The sequence below is a fragment of the Balaenoptera physalus genome (assembly GCF_965194825.1).
Source record: "Balaenoptera physalus genome assembly, chromosome: 14".
NCBI lineage: Eukaryota > Metazoa > Chordata > Mammalia > Artiodactyla > Balaenopteridae > Balaenoptera > Balaenoptera physalus.
This window is the reverse complement of record NC_138893.1, coordinates 54,578,187-54,593,013: the sequence shown is the minus strand read 5'-3', so window position 1 is coordinate 54,593,013 and position 14,827 is coordinate 54,578,187. Positions and strand designations below refer to the sequence as shown.

The 14,827-nt window shown below is 46.0% G+C and overlaps 1 protein-coding gene across 3 annotated transcripts in view; it reads right to left on the bottom strand.

The window, feature by feature from the left end:
* BLNK (B cell linker) overlaps positions 1 to 14,827 on the bottom strand; it is an 83,651-nt gene that overhangs the window by 23,956 nt on the left and 44,868 nt on the right. For 2 of the 3 annotated variants that reach the window (XM_082423790.1, XM_082423791.1), the window contains 4 exons: positions 11,052 to 11,208; positions 8,323 to 8,486; positions 2,800 to 2,881; positions 1,500 to 1,571 (listed from right to left, as the gene is read on the bottom strand). In XM_082423790.1, coding sequence (XP_082279916.1) covers positions 1,500 to 1,571; positions 2,800 to 2,881; positions 8,323 to 8,486; positions 11,052 to 11,208 — 475 coding nt within the window. Of the gene's footprint in view, positions 1 to 1,499; positions 1,572 to 2,799; positions 2,882 to 8,322; positions 8,487 to 11,051; positions 11,209 to 12,955; positions 13,031 to 14,827 lie in introns of all 3 variants that reach the window. The other variant, XM_082423789.1, reaches the window with a different exon arrangement.

The following is a 14,827-nucleotide window of genomic DNA, read 5'->3' as shown; positions in this document are numbered from 1 at the left end:
AGCCTGTGGATTCCGAGGGGGAGGATAAATAGGAACTTGTGAAGCGGGTGAGCAATTGCACAGGAAATGAGTCTAGGAAAAGATTTTTAAAAATAATCTTCTTTCATTTTCTCTCAAGGAGCACGTCCCTGAAAGCAGAGGTCAGTCTCCCAGTCTCTGTGTTCAGCCTTCAGGTCTGGGAGAGAAGGGAGTGTGTGTGTGTGTGTGTGTGTGTGTGTGTGTGTGTGTGTGTGCGCGTTTGTGTGTGTGCGTGTGCGTGCATGTGTGCGTGTGCGTGCGTGTGTGCGTGTGTGTGTGTGTGCGTGTGTGTGTGTGTGGTATAGGGTGGGGGAGAGGAGAAGGAGAGAACGCTGTCGAGGAAGCTCCTGTGCCTCTCTGTGCTGTAGAAGGGCTGGGGTATGGGCGCCACTCAGTACTGTGGGCCTCAGGCTGGGGGTTGCCAAACCCTACAGGAGACACCTAGGAACCACTGAGTGTTCATGGTTTGGGGAGGGATGACATGGTAAAAACTAACTTTGTAATGGAATGAAGCTAGCAACATTTGGAGGGGGTCAGAAGCTCATCTCAGTGACTGAGGAGAGAGCCTAGAGACAAGAGTATGGCTAGAGGACTCTGTAAGACAGAAGGTATGAAGTGATAAAGTAAAGAAAGCCTGGTTCAGGTGGTAGCAACTAAAATAGAACAGCAAATTCAGGAAAAAGCAAAGCAGAATTGGGAAAGAACATGGGCACTCTGAGACATGGAGCCTGGAGGCTGATGTGTAAAGAGGAATAGGGATGCCCGAAGGGTAGGGGTGATGGATGCACTGAGCTTGAGGTAGTGGGAAGGTCAACGTGTTCAGAAGGGAAGAAAGGTCAAGGTTGGACACCAGAGAGTTATCAGCTTAGACCAGAGAAGTGAAGCCAGAAGAATGGATAAACCGGAAAGAAGTGAAAAATAATACTCTACAGAGCGCCTACTGTGTGCCAGGCACTGCATTAAGAATTTCCCATTCACAATTTCAGAATTCTCCTGTCTCCATTTACCGATGAGAAAATGTGATGCTTGGAGAGGTGAAGTACAGACCCAAAGTGATACAGTTGATAATGGGGAGCACTTGGGTTATGACCCAAGCTCTTAACTGCATGATATTCTGAAAGAAGAGCAGGGGGCTGAGGCTGAATGGCGCAGGCATCCTCAGTCAGGGGAGGGGAGAGGGAGGGCCGGCCAGCAAAGTGCCCAGAGAGGTAGGATGAAAAAGAAGACTTGTCTGAGAGAGGCGCAGGGGCACGGGGGCGAGGGTCCCCTCACACAGGTGTCCCCAGACAGTGGATGAGCATGAGGAGAAGGCCTCTGTTACCATTTATTAAGACATTTGGAAACACAAGGGATTATTTCTTAATATTTGCTCTGAGTGGTTTGTCTTATTTAGAACAGATTAAAAATGAAACCCCCAAATGTAATCATTTCACAATAAAAAAAAACAGAAACAAAACCACCAAATCATGTGTACACTCTACCTGAAGTTGTCCCTGGAGGTGAGGCTGGCTTTGAGGAGTTATTTGGCTTGGTTGATCTATTAACCATGGGAGCTGAAACACAAAATCACACCTATATTATAATTATATATATATATACACACACACACACATACATATATAGTAGATAGTCTACTGAGGGAGATTCACACTTATGGAAAAATGCATTGTGGAAATGATGGGTCAGACCAGAGAATCTACAAAGAATGGGAGACACAATTAGTAAGCCCACAAGCCATTAAAAGAAGCCTTCTCAGAAGAAAAAAACATTTTAGAATGAATATATTAGTGATTAAAGTGAATACTGGCTTGGAATTTCATTTGCCAAACTGGGTGTCTAGGAGATGAAAGAGTTTGTTTTTTAACCAGGCGATGTGCATTGAACTAACAGTGGAGGGGCCAGATTAATAGCCCCACCTTCCCTGACACACGTAACACAAGTAACACATATCATTCCTCTTGGATTTTGTAGGTTTATGGGGGTTGGGGGTGAGGGCATTTAATTTGTATTTATTGTTTCATGGTGATGGGTGAGTTCAGGAATTCTGGTGGGTCTAGAAGCTGTCGGTGATATTTAGGGCGAGGGAGAGGGCTGCGACATCATGGCAGTGTAAAAACTGGGTATTGCTACTTTGGAGTCAAGTTTATTAGATGAGTAATGTTACTTGAAGAGGCAGCATTTATACAGGATTATATTCTCCATAGCGACTATATCCAGAGTAATCATACACTGTTCCACGCCTCATCTGAGGCTATGTGGCACGGGCTTTGGAAGATAATTTGTTTGTAACTGCGTTTGTTATTTCCTGAATGATTTGCAAATGAAATGTTTCTCATGGGCCTGAGATAGCACTCCATTTTAAAGAATTAGAACATAGAGCATATTTTACTCTTTCATTTTTTCAGTCCTCTGCAGAAACTGTTCCTGGTGCAATATTTGTAAGGTCAACATGGTGGCTCATGACTTTGTATTAGGTTTTATAAGAAATCCATTCTGAGTGAGGAGCTAAAGAGAGGAACTTAGGTGCTTTTATACCTTGAGAAGAGAGTATTAAATCATGGAAGAGGATGGAGAAAGAAAGGTAAAGGCTATCAAACACAGAGATGGGTTGCCCACTATGCTCTCTGTTCCACTAGCCAAAGAAGGCAAATGCTATGGCCACAGAGGAGAGAGGCCTGGGCACTATCATCTCTGAGCCCCTTAGAGCTTGCTACCAAATGGTCTTGTATGCCTCTATCAACTGCCAGAAGTTTTCAGGTGCTTAAAACTACAAACTCTTGCCTTTTTCAGATGGGAGTGAACTGTCTTCTGTGGGATGAATATAGTTTTCATCTGCATCTTCCACGGGGACCACATAATCAGCCTAAAAGAAATACAGAAATGCTGTATATTCAGAGTTTACTACATAAGAAGCAGTGATATTTAAAAAAATCTTCTGAGATATAATCCATATACCACTAAATTCCCCTATGTAAAGTGGTTTGGTGATTTGTAGTATATTAACAGAGTGTGCCACCATCACTGCAATCTATCGTTAGAACATTTTCATCACCCCCAAGAGGAACCCTGCACCCATTAGTCACTCCCATCCATCCCCTCCCCTGACCTAGTCAACCACCAACCTTCTTTCTATCTTTAAGATTTGCCCATTCTGGACATTTTATATAAATGGAATCATACAATATTTCAATACACAGTCTTTCATGACTTCTTTCACTTAGCATAGTAATTTCAAGATTTAACCACGTTTTAGTACTTCATTCACTTTTATGGACAAATTATATTCCATTGTATGACTATACCACATTTTACTTATCCATTCATCAGTTGATGGACATTTGGGTTGTTTCTACTTTTTTGGCTATTATGAATAACGTTGTTGTGAACATTCATGTACAAGTTTTGTGTAGATGGACATTTTTCTTGAGAATATACCTAGTGGTGGAATTGCTGGGTCATATTGTAGCTCTATATTTAATAGTTTGAGGAACTGTTAAATTGTTTTCCAAAGTGGCTGTGCAATTTTTGCATTCCCACTGGCAATGTATGAGGGTTCCAATTCCTCCACATATTCACTAATACTTGTTATTGTCTGTCTTTTTTGATTGTAAGCATCCTTGTAGGTGTGAAGTGGTATCTAATTGTGATTTTGATTTGCATTTCCCTTAATGATGTTAAGCATCTTTTCTTCTGCTTATTGGCCATTTGTATATCTTCTTCAGAGAAAAGTCTGTTCAACCCCTTTGCCAACTTTTAATTTGGTTGTTTGTCTTTTTTATTCTTGGATTATAAGAGTTCTTTAAATGTTCTAGATTTAAATCTCTTATCAGATATATAATTTCCAAAAAATTTCTTACATTCTACACGTTGTCTTTTTACTTTCTTTATGGTATCATTTGCAGCACAAACGTTTTACATTTTAAAGTCAGTTTTATCTACTTTTTTCTTTTGTTGTTTGTGCTTTTGGTATTGTATCTAAGAAATCATTGCCTATCCCAAGGTCATAAAGGTTTATACCTGGGCTTCCCTGGTGGTGCAGTGGTTAAGACTCTGCCTGCCAATGCAGAGGACACGGGTTTGAGCCCCTGGTCCGGGAAGATCCCACATGCCACGGAGCAACTAAGCCCATGCGCCACAACTACTGAGCCTGCGCTCTAGAGCCTGTGAGCCGCAGCTGCTGAGCCCATGTGCCACAACTACTGAAGCCCGCATGCCTAGAGCCCACGCTCCACAACAAGAGAAGCCACCACAATAAGAAGCCCGCGCACCGCAACAAAGAGTAGCCCCCACTCTCCTCAACTAGAGAAAGGCCACGCACAGCAATGAAGACCCAATGTAGCCAAAAATAAATAAATAAAATAAATTTTTAAAATTAAAAAAAACGGAATTATACCTATGTTTTTTTCCAAGAGTTTTATAGTTTTAGCTCTTACACTTAGACCTATGATCCAGTTTTATTTAACTTTTTATATATGGTGTGAGATTGGAGTACAATTTCATTCTTTTGCATGTATATATACAGTAATCTTAGCACTGTTTGTTTAAAAAACTAATTTTTCCTGTTGAATTGTCTTGGCATCTTTGTCAATAATCAATTGACCATAAATATAGGGAGGGAGTGATTTTATAAGAGGTAAATAAAGTAACCAGATCTCAGAAGTGGTTTTTACAACCTGCCTTGGTTGGTTGCCAACATGGGGACTGGGAGAAACAAAAAACAAACATTTATTGAGCACTTATTGACAGGTGCTCTTCTAAGTACTTTACATGTGTAATCTCACTTACTCCTTGTAATAACCCAAAAAGGTAGGTACCACTAGTACTATACAATAATACTATACTATAAAGTTGTTACCTGCCAAAATAAGCAAATGATCAAGAATCATCATAATCTGTGTCCTAACAAGTTCATCTTCACTTTGCTGCAGTGTTTTAATACAAACCCCATTATCCCATGTTCACATCACAAAAAACTGGCTGTAGTTACATGAATAATTGGTCTTTTGAAGCCAGGCAGATTGTTCTACTACCACAACCTACATGCTATTAGAATCCTTCCTCAGTTTTTACAATGGCATGATTAAAAAATAGATGATTTTAAAAATAATCTTAGATCAACTCCAGTGTTTAGATGTTCAGTATTAAGACACCTGCTATAGGTGTTTACATGTTTGCCTTCCCCCAAACTTTAAATGTGAAAAATAAGAGCACCACGGATTCATCTTATTTTCACTTTCCCATTGCCCTTCACCCCATTCCATATCAGGAGTCGTTAAGATGAGCTATTAAATGCCCACATGAGTTTCTTGCTTAATACAACTCATGTGAACATTTAATAGCTTTACATACATTATTTTACTGAATTCTTTCAATGATACCTACTATTAAGTTACGTATACTTATCCTCATTTTACAGATGAGGAATTTGAGAGCAGTTGAGTAATCTATCCAAGGTCACATAAAATCACAAAACTGATGCCCTGCAAGGAGAGGTACTGGGTCTGCTTTGGGCACCAATGAAGCCCTGGCACGTTTGTGTTGAATGAAGAGCTGGTCTCTTCTCAGTGGATACTGGAGAGGTGGCAAAGGATAGCTCTTTAGCACCTGGGATCTAGTATCTCATCATCTGATTTCAAATGCTGGTTCTATCATTTACCTCTGTGACCTTGGACAGGTTCTTCAACCCCTTTGCACTTCATCTGTACCATTTCCTCATCTGTAATGGGGATGATAATAGCACACACTTCCTAGGGTTGCTGTGAGGATGTAATGAGATAACACATACAGAGCGCTCAGAACACCGCCGACACACAGCACTTGTCAAGTGTTAGCCGCTCTCGTTAGAGCACAGATGCTCCTTCCTCCCACCTCCAACTCTCTGGTCAGCCTGTACCCCCATATTTTGCCTGTAACCTGTATGGCAGAGCTGAACATTTTCATTTATGCTTCTGTTTGACTTCTTCTTTTCCTATCTAATGGCTCAGCCAGATCTTAATGTTGGCCTCTTTTTTCTTTTTTAACCTCTTTCTCATCTTGACTGTCCATCTGCCCATTCCAGAATGTGCCTCCTCCAGACTTCTCCTTTTCCCACTGGTTCAGACTTGCCTGAGCCACCTCCACAAGGCTGCTATTAGCAAAGCTCGGCCTCTCCCCACTGGGGTCCACCTCCAGTTAGTCACAGAAATGGAGAGCTTCACATAACCCACAGTCTTCATTTGTATTCTGTGTCTGAATTGATATCTTCATATGGATTTGCCAAATGCTGAAAGAATTCACGGTGAGACCCTAACAGATGGTCTCCCTACCACGTCCCATGCTCAGATTCTCCCGGCCACCCTGTTCTCACCCTGAAAGGGCAGCAACCCCTCTCAGACTGACAGACAGACTGAGGATTGACAAACCACACTCATTCTCAGTCTGCTGACTTCCTGACTTAAACTGTCCCTAGAGAGGGGGTCATAAACTCAAATACTTACAGGAGCAGGCCTGGAACAGTAATGGGGAATGTACAGAGTCAGGGTGTGCGCAAGTCTTGTATGAGTGATGGGGATGATGACAAATGGAAACAGGGGCCCAGGGAGTCACAGCTGAGCTGGAGCATTGCCATGAGGCTCAGCTGCTTCGAGGCCATGGCTGGCCAAGTGCTGACAGGCCCTCAGTCTTCAGGAGAAACTAGAAAACTGAATTTTATAAAGAATCTAGAATATGGTAGAAAGGAATCCAATATGTATGATACATGGAATCCTTCTTTGTGTGAGGCACTGTATTTAGTGAGATATATATATATATATTCCTTTATTAAATCTTTAAAATAACCTGAAGAGAGGAAAAGCTGAGACTCAGAGAGTTTATCTGACTTGCCTAAGTCACACAACTAGTAAGGGTCAAAGCAGGAATTTGAGCTTGGATGCTACCTCTATTTTATTTAAAAGTCTCTCTTTTCCATCTCTTCTTGGGCTACAAATTATACTAAGGTGGAAATGAAGGTCATTTCACAGCATGCTCATAAGCTGTAGGTTTTATCATCTACAGGCATTTAAAAACTAGTTACTTCTGGGGCTTCCCTGGTGGCGCAGTGGTTAAGAATCCGACTGCCAATGCAGGGGACACGGGTTCGAGCCCTGGTCCAGAAGATCCCACATGCCACGGAGCAGCTAAGCCTGTGTGCCACAACTACTGAGCCCGTGAGCCACAACTACTGAGCCCGTGTGCCACAACTACTGAGCCCACACGCCTAGAGCCCGTGCTCTGCATCAAGAGAAGCCGCCGCAATAAGAAGCCACGCACCACAACGAAGAGTAGCCCCCACTCTCTGCAACTAGAGAAAGCCCGCGCGCACTAACAAAGACCCAACACAGCCAAAAATAAACAAATAAATAAATAAATTTATAAAAACAAGTAACTTCTTCGAGAAGCTGAAGTAAGATTATGTCTGGTGATGGTTAAGAGTTGCCTTTAATGTTATTTTCTTTCTCAGACTGTTACACTTGTAAGGTTGTTCTAATGGCTAAGTTTGAGGGCTTGTCTTTGACTTTATTTAAAATGCAAGTACATCTGGGAGCCATAACATATTAGGCTTTATCAGTCATTCCTACAATAGCCTGAATGGGTTTACCTGTTCATTTTTAAATTGGAACAATTCCATATGGAATAAGACGTGAAAATCTAGGTGCTGGCAGAAGGGAGACTGATGACATAAACCTAGAGTTGGGTCCTGGACAATCGGCAAAGATGGTCCCTGGATACCCGGGGCTGGGGAGAGGGAGTGAGAAGCACGAGCTGTCGAGGGAAGTGAGGGGTCAGCTCCTCCTCGAGTTGTGCAGGGTCTTCCTACAGACTAGGGGTCTCCAGTGTATGCCCCACTGCACCCCTCTGCATTTTAGAGGAGGAGGCTGGAGGACCAGAGAGAAAAGAAGGTGGGGGAGAGAAAATGAGGCGGGACAGGGAGAAGAGCAATGGAGAATAAAGAGGGAAGTATATTATGGAGGAAAGAGAGGTTTGCAGGAAACTGAGGGACTCTTTCTCGAAGGAATAGTTAGAGGGACACAGCTCCAGTATGGATATATATGCCAGTAGTAAATGAAAGTGCTTAAACTAAGACCATATATGCCATTTTTAAAGAAAACATCCTTTCAGCATAACAATGGAGAGTTAGAGGGGGCAGTGTGGTTAGCGCTGGCCAGAGAGCAGGGCCTGGAGGAAGGAAGACACGCCTGAGGCCACACTGTCCTGCCCCTCCCCCTATCCGGCCCACATCCTGCCTTCCACTTGGTCTGGGCAGTCTCCTGGACAGATTTACTTTACCTCATCCTCAAGGAGCTCTTTGGGTCTGGGTGGGACTTGAGGTTTATGCAGAGAAGTTGAGGCTGGCAGAGTGGTGGCCTGCCTTGCCTTTGCCGAAGGCCAGTTGGGTTTACTGGGAAGGGTCTTGCTGGAGGGCGGAGACTGCCTCTGGCTTGATCGATTGTCTTGAGAGGAAAAACAACAAGAACAACAAAGCATAAGATGAATGGGTTCTGGATCATTCCCTGGGCGGAAGCCACCGAGATCTAGAAAGTATAAAACCCCCAGCATCTATGTAGCCCACACATTATTAACTGGGGCATTCCCTTAAAGAGTAGAATGACATGTTAGGCAAAAATTTCAACTGCCCATTGACTTACATTATAAAAACCAGAAGAATGTCCTCATCAAAGACATCCTCCTGGGGATTGATGCAGACCCACAGACCCAGGAGAGCAGGCAGCCCAAACGCTCTGCTAAACAGAGTGGATGGTGACCTTGGCATTGGGCGGGGGTACTCCTCAGTGGTTCACTTTGCTCCATGAAGCCTTAAGGGCAGTGATTCTCAATCCTGCCTACACACAGGAACCACCTGGGAGCTTTAAAAAATGCCAAGGCCCCACTCCAGACATGCAGTTTGAACTTCTGGGGAGGGACCTGGTATTATAGGTTTTAAAATTCCCCAGGTTATTCTAAGGTGTATTCAGGGTTGCAACTACTTATCCGGGTGAACCTATACGTTCCTCCCCTTAATGATGTCCTCAAATCATGGGGAAGTCGTGAGTAACCCCTGCTCCAGGACCGTCCTCACCAGGTGTCAGGGAAGGAGTCCAGGCTCTGAAGTCAAGGGCCCTGCGTTCAGTCCCCCGCTCTCCACCCACCAGCGGCACTCCTTTGGGCTGCTTCTTCATTATGTAACCTCTCTGGGACTCACATTCCTCATTTTTAAAATGAGGATCGTAAGTATCCACCTCAGAGAGTTATTGTAGGGATTAGGGAGAAAGCAGCAAGGCAGGAGGAACACTGTGTCTGGCAGAGCCGATGCCTAACATACAGAACTAACCTTACCTGCGTAACGTGGTGGAGGGCTTAGGCAACAGGGAGTCTACCCGGTTGATCTGCAAGCACAGATTCTGACTGATACACTGTAGGAAAATCTTCGCATAGGAATAACCTGGTGGGTTCCCCTTCCTGGAACCAGCACAGGCACTTACACTGGCTTCCTGCTCCTTCCTCCTGCTACAGCCGGCCCCCAGCTTGATACAGCTGCCCCTGCCTCTGCCTGTCCCACTGTGCTCTCCGCCCGGTGCCTGCTCCAGCCCTCGGCCCGCGCTTCTGCCTCGTTGACGGTATGTGGTTAACTTTACACTTGGTGCCTCCTCGGAATCCTCCTTCTGGTGGCGTAGCTGTGTTCAGGCACCAAGGCATCCACTTTACTATGCCTATGACTGTCAGTTTTTGTAGTTTTATTGGCAGCTCTTGGAGTTTACTGAGATTTCTTAATATAAGATTTAAGCCCATCAGAAGGAGCAAAGCATAGAAGACAGGCTTCGAAGAATATGACCTGGAATGAGCTGCTTAACGGTCCTGAATAGCGGTTTCTTGGTCTGTAAAACGGGCCTGACGCAGCCCCTTCCTCCCCAGGGTTGTTGCGATGATTGAACGAGGTCACAGATTTGGTTGCGGTGTGCGGAGCAGAGTGGTGAAGAGCACGGGCTTTGGAGGCTGAAAGGCCCGACTCGCATCCCAGCTCTGCCGTTTGTAAAACCTTGGCCCAGTGAGTTCACTCCTCTGAGCCTCACTTTCTTCCTTTGTGATTATCAAGAAGGTGAAGTAGGCCATGACTGTAAAGCACTAAGTTCTAAACTGTAAAAAGTCTGGGAGTCTGCCTGTCTCGCTTGCTGCTTAGCATAGCTCCAGCACATAGTAGGTCCTCAATAGATGTGGCACGAAGCAGGGGCAGTACCTTGTACCCTGTAAGGAGGAAGTTATCCTCGGGGATAAGGGACACTAAACCCTTTACACGTAGGGTTGCTCTGTACGACCCCCGGCCTCACGTGATCGCATGGACACACTCCCCTCCTCCCCTTGCTGAACTTAGTCACCTGTTAGAATGGAACACAGACTTCTTCTTGGGGGGGCGGGGGGGCATTAAAAGCTACACTCAGGACTGGAGGCCACACCTAAGACTCGTCCATTTAACCAATAAGGCTAATTCCAGGCTTAGAGGGCTTCACCCCTAGCCCCTCCCCGGGCCCCTCCCCCCAATTAAAACTCCACAGTCCAGACTCAGTGTATCTGTACAGCCTGCCAGCGGGGGGGCGGCGGTGGGACGGATGGAGGAAGGAGGGGCCTTAGCAGACACCGGGATCCCTGAAGGTCATCCTGGTTCCGTACAGCCATCTCGAGAGAAATTCCAGAACCTTGTACGCAGGAAGCCAGAAGAGAAGAAGGGACTAATCTTGGGTTGATTTCTCTGGGGACTATCAGGAACTGAGGTGGGTGGGGAGCCACGTCAGGACGTACTTGTTTTATCTTTTGCCTGTTTTCAACATTCCCAGCTTAGGAAGGACACTCCCTCCCTTCCCCAAAGGGCAAGCTTACCAGCGGGGGCTCCAGTGCCTGTGAGTGACCAGATGACCCACTTGGAGGTGGTGAGAGTGGGAGGTGCCCACCATCCTGCGACCTTGGCCTGCCCCGCCCCCTGCTGCCCCGAAGGCCGAGCGCCCAGGGTCTGGGTGGGGACTCACCTACGTACTCGCCCCTGGTGAAGGGCAGGGCCCGGTGAACCGGCCGGGTCTCCTGCTCGGCGGGTGGTGGCTCGTAGCTGTCGTCCCCGGGCTCCTCGGCCGGCAGCACATACATTTCCGAGTCGGAGTGCTCATCCGGGTTTTCATAATCGCTGTCCTGCAAGTACAGATACCATGCTCAGCGCCCCACGCGTGCTTAGGAGGGACGGAGGGACGAGAAAGCAAGGCTGGGAGGGGTCGGCTAACCAGGGTTAGGCAGCTGTTAGCGGCAGCCCTGGGGTTGAAGCCGGGCCTTTTGCCTCCAAAACGTTATCACCTGGACTGCTATCCTGGGGGAACTCATGGACCTCTAACCCCAAGGGTGGCTGAATTCTGTGTGTCTGCAAAGAACAGCCAGAGATAAAATGTATTTTAGGAAGACAGAGAAAGGACCCAATAAAATAGAATAACCAAATAGGTTTTATTAATCATGAAGGCTGATGGTTGAGGAAAATGTAAGTGTAATATGAGAGGGTAAAGAGAAGCTCAGGAATACAGACACCTTTGAGGAGATAAGGTTTGTTTGTTTTAAACAGAGCTGGACAGTTGCAGGGACAAGGACTTCGAACTGACTCGGAGTCCATTCTCTTTCTGTTTGTTTTTCTCATATAAATTTTATTTAAGTCCATATTGAAAATACGTTGAGCCAATCTAAAGTTCAAACAGTTCACAAGGAGGGAAGTCTTCCCAGCTGCTCAGTTCCTCTCCCTAGAGGCAAACAGAGTGACTAGCTTCTTGAGTGTTTTGTTCAGAGATAGTTTATGTGTGTAACACACATACATATATATTCATATGGAGGAAATATTTGATTCAGGACTTAAGAGGTCCTCTGACCTCTGTACCCACTGCCCTCTCACACTGCCTGACATGATGCTCGATCCATACATGATTTTCCGATGAATCTATGATGTACCTGCCTTTTGGCCTGTCTCCTTTCCCTGGCAACTGTGTAACATTGAGGCAGGTATAGTGTTTCCTTCATTGCTGTATCCTCAGGGCCCGTGACAGGGCCAGCACGTGATAGGCACTCAGGATGTTTGGAACAAATGAAGGAGTCAGTGACTGAGCCCTGTGCTTTCCTCCTCAGTCTGTAGGGAGATCGGGGAGAGGAGAGGAAGAGGGTGAAGAGTGGGATAAGGAAAGAGAAAGGAGGCTGAACATAGAGCTTTTCCCGAGGTGGCTGGAGGAGTGGGGGGAGAGAGAATAAAAGGAGGAAGGAGCCCAAAGGAGGGTGCTTGTCCTTACCCTGGCATGGGGGAGCCAGGAAGGGACAGGGAAAGGGGGGAGGTAAGAAAATTCTTGTAGGGGGCATTTTCCCAAACTCCTAGGTCAGAAATAGCAGATGGGAATATGAAATTAGGCTGAATAAAGTAATGATAATAGTAATGATTATTATTAACTAACATTCCTATGCACTGTATACCTCATTGACCCCTCACCACAATCATATGAGATAGTTTTTTAAAAAACCCCATTTTGCACTTGAGGAAACTGAGGCCCAGAGGAGTTGAGTAATTTGAGCCTGCAGTCTGTGCTCTGGAGAAGCCAAAGACTATTCCCAGGCTGGAGGCCTGGGAGGTGGAGTGGGAGTGAAAGGGTGGGCCGGGGGGAGGCTTAACAGGGCAAGACCCTGGCTTCCCAAGCCAGGGACTCTCTTCATCCAGGCCAAGGACCCAATTACTGCTGTTGCAGCATCCCAGGGAGACATCAGTATGAGCACTGAGAAGCAGTTGCTTTAATACACATTCAGAAAGTGAAAGAACCAGTGGGCAGCCAGACGCATGTGCCTGAGTGGGGGACGGTTTGGGCATCCCACTTTGTTTCAGTTTTCGTGGAGCAGGGACTGGCTTCCTAGACTTAATTACCTGGAGGCTGAGGATCAGTGTGCATCCCGGGGAGGAGTCTGGAGTCCTTGCAGCCCCTCCGGCACAGCAAGCTGACTGAGAGGACCAGGTTGGCAGAGGTGGCAGAGAAGGTAGAGAAAGAGAGATCCCACGTCAGCTGTTCCTGGCAGCCATCGTCTGACACTGGGCTGCCTACCAGACTGTGCCCCCATGAGGACCGGACTGAGACTATATATCCAGGGCCCAGCATGGGACCTGCTGCAGGGTAGGTGCACACCCAACATACTTGGAATGAATGAATGCGCTGAGCTGCTGCCTGGGCTCTGAAGGGACAGAGGAGGAGGGAATGGATGCTCAGGAAGTGCTGAACTGGCCCTTCATTTGGAAAGTCTTTTCTGTGGGAGATGCACCATAAGTCCCTCCTACTTCAAGCACAGTAGAATGTGTTGAATGCCTTTTCATCAAGAGAATTAAAAGGGGATCTATTCAAACTTCTGAGAGTTTTAAAAAATCCCCTCCCCCCAAATTATTCAAAATTATGACAAACAAAATTCTTTTGTTAATTAATTAATTAATCCATCCATTCATTCAATACTTGAGGAAGTACAATACTTTGGACAGTCTAATGGGAACTTTGAAGAAGGGAATGTGTAATCAGACAAAAATCTTCTCAAATTGTCCATTCCTTCATTCATGTAATCAATATTTATTGAGCACCTACTATGTGCCAGCCATCATGCTTGACTCAGAGCACAGTCCCTGGCCTCAGAGTGCTTTTATGTTAGCATGGGAGACCAACAACAAACAAATAGTGAATAATAAATAAGTAGATGATCAAACAGATAAAATAGATATGCCTGGTCATAGATGCACTGAGGGAATGATTGAGTTCTTGAGACAGAGAGCAAAGAGAAGAGGGATTCTGTCTTGGATAGGGGTGCTGGGAAGGCCTTCCTGGTGAGAAGCAGGCACTTAAGCCAAGCCTGAAGTACAAGAAGGAGCCGACCAAGTGAAGAAGGATGGGGATACTCTGGTTTCTCCTTTCTTCCCCTCTTCCTTCACCTGCCCAAGGACCATGAGTCTGAAATCGCTGAATTAGGCAGGACCTCGACCTGCTGTAGGGACTGAGGGCAGGCCTGTGTGCCTGGGCTGGGATGAGCAACCCCTGCTGAGGGGCGGCAGGGGTCGGATTTCATCAGGTCTGGAGGCTTTAGCAACAAGCCTGGATTTCATTCTATGTACCAAGGGAATCCAATAAGGTAAAAATTGTGAGTGAATGTTCAGTCAATCCTTACTATAGCTGGTACCTTCATTTTGGTTGTTTAACTTTGGGGACACAAGTCATTCCCTCCTCTTCAGGCTGATTTTATTTTGTGTTTGCTAGGTCCCCACCTTGTCTTCTTCCAGCCAGGGAGCTGAGTTTTCTCAGTTGCCTGGGGGATGTTGGTCCAGCGTCTTAAGTTTGCTTCCGATGTGGCCCTGTGTGTGTGCCTCCAGCAGGGGGCGCAGCTGCAGTGCTTCTGAGGGATCAGTGCTGCTGGGCCCTGGGAGGCTCTCCATGCCTAAGTGACCCACAGTGAGGCCACCTCAACCCTTCTTTACAAAAATCTTTTCTCTGCAGTTGAAACGGGAGGAACTTCCGTCTCCTAATACTCTGAATAAACTCCAGGTGATGTACACAGTGCAGAGCTGGGCTCAGGCTCAATTCTGGGCACTGGACAGGAGTCCTGGGTTCTCATTCTACTGGGCCACTGAGTAATTGAGAGATGGTCGGCAAGTCATTTTCAGGCTCTTGGCCTCAGTTTCCTTATGGGGTATGTGGTTGTGTGGAGGCCCCCTTGGATCCCTTCCAGATATAAAGCTCACAGACTGGAGCAGCCTAACATTCTGCAT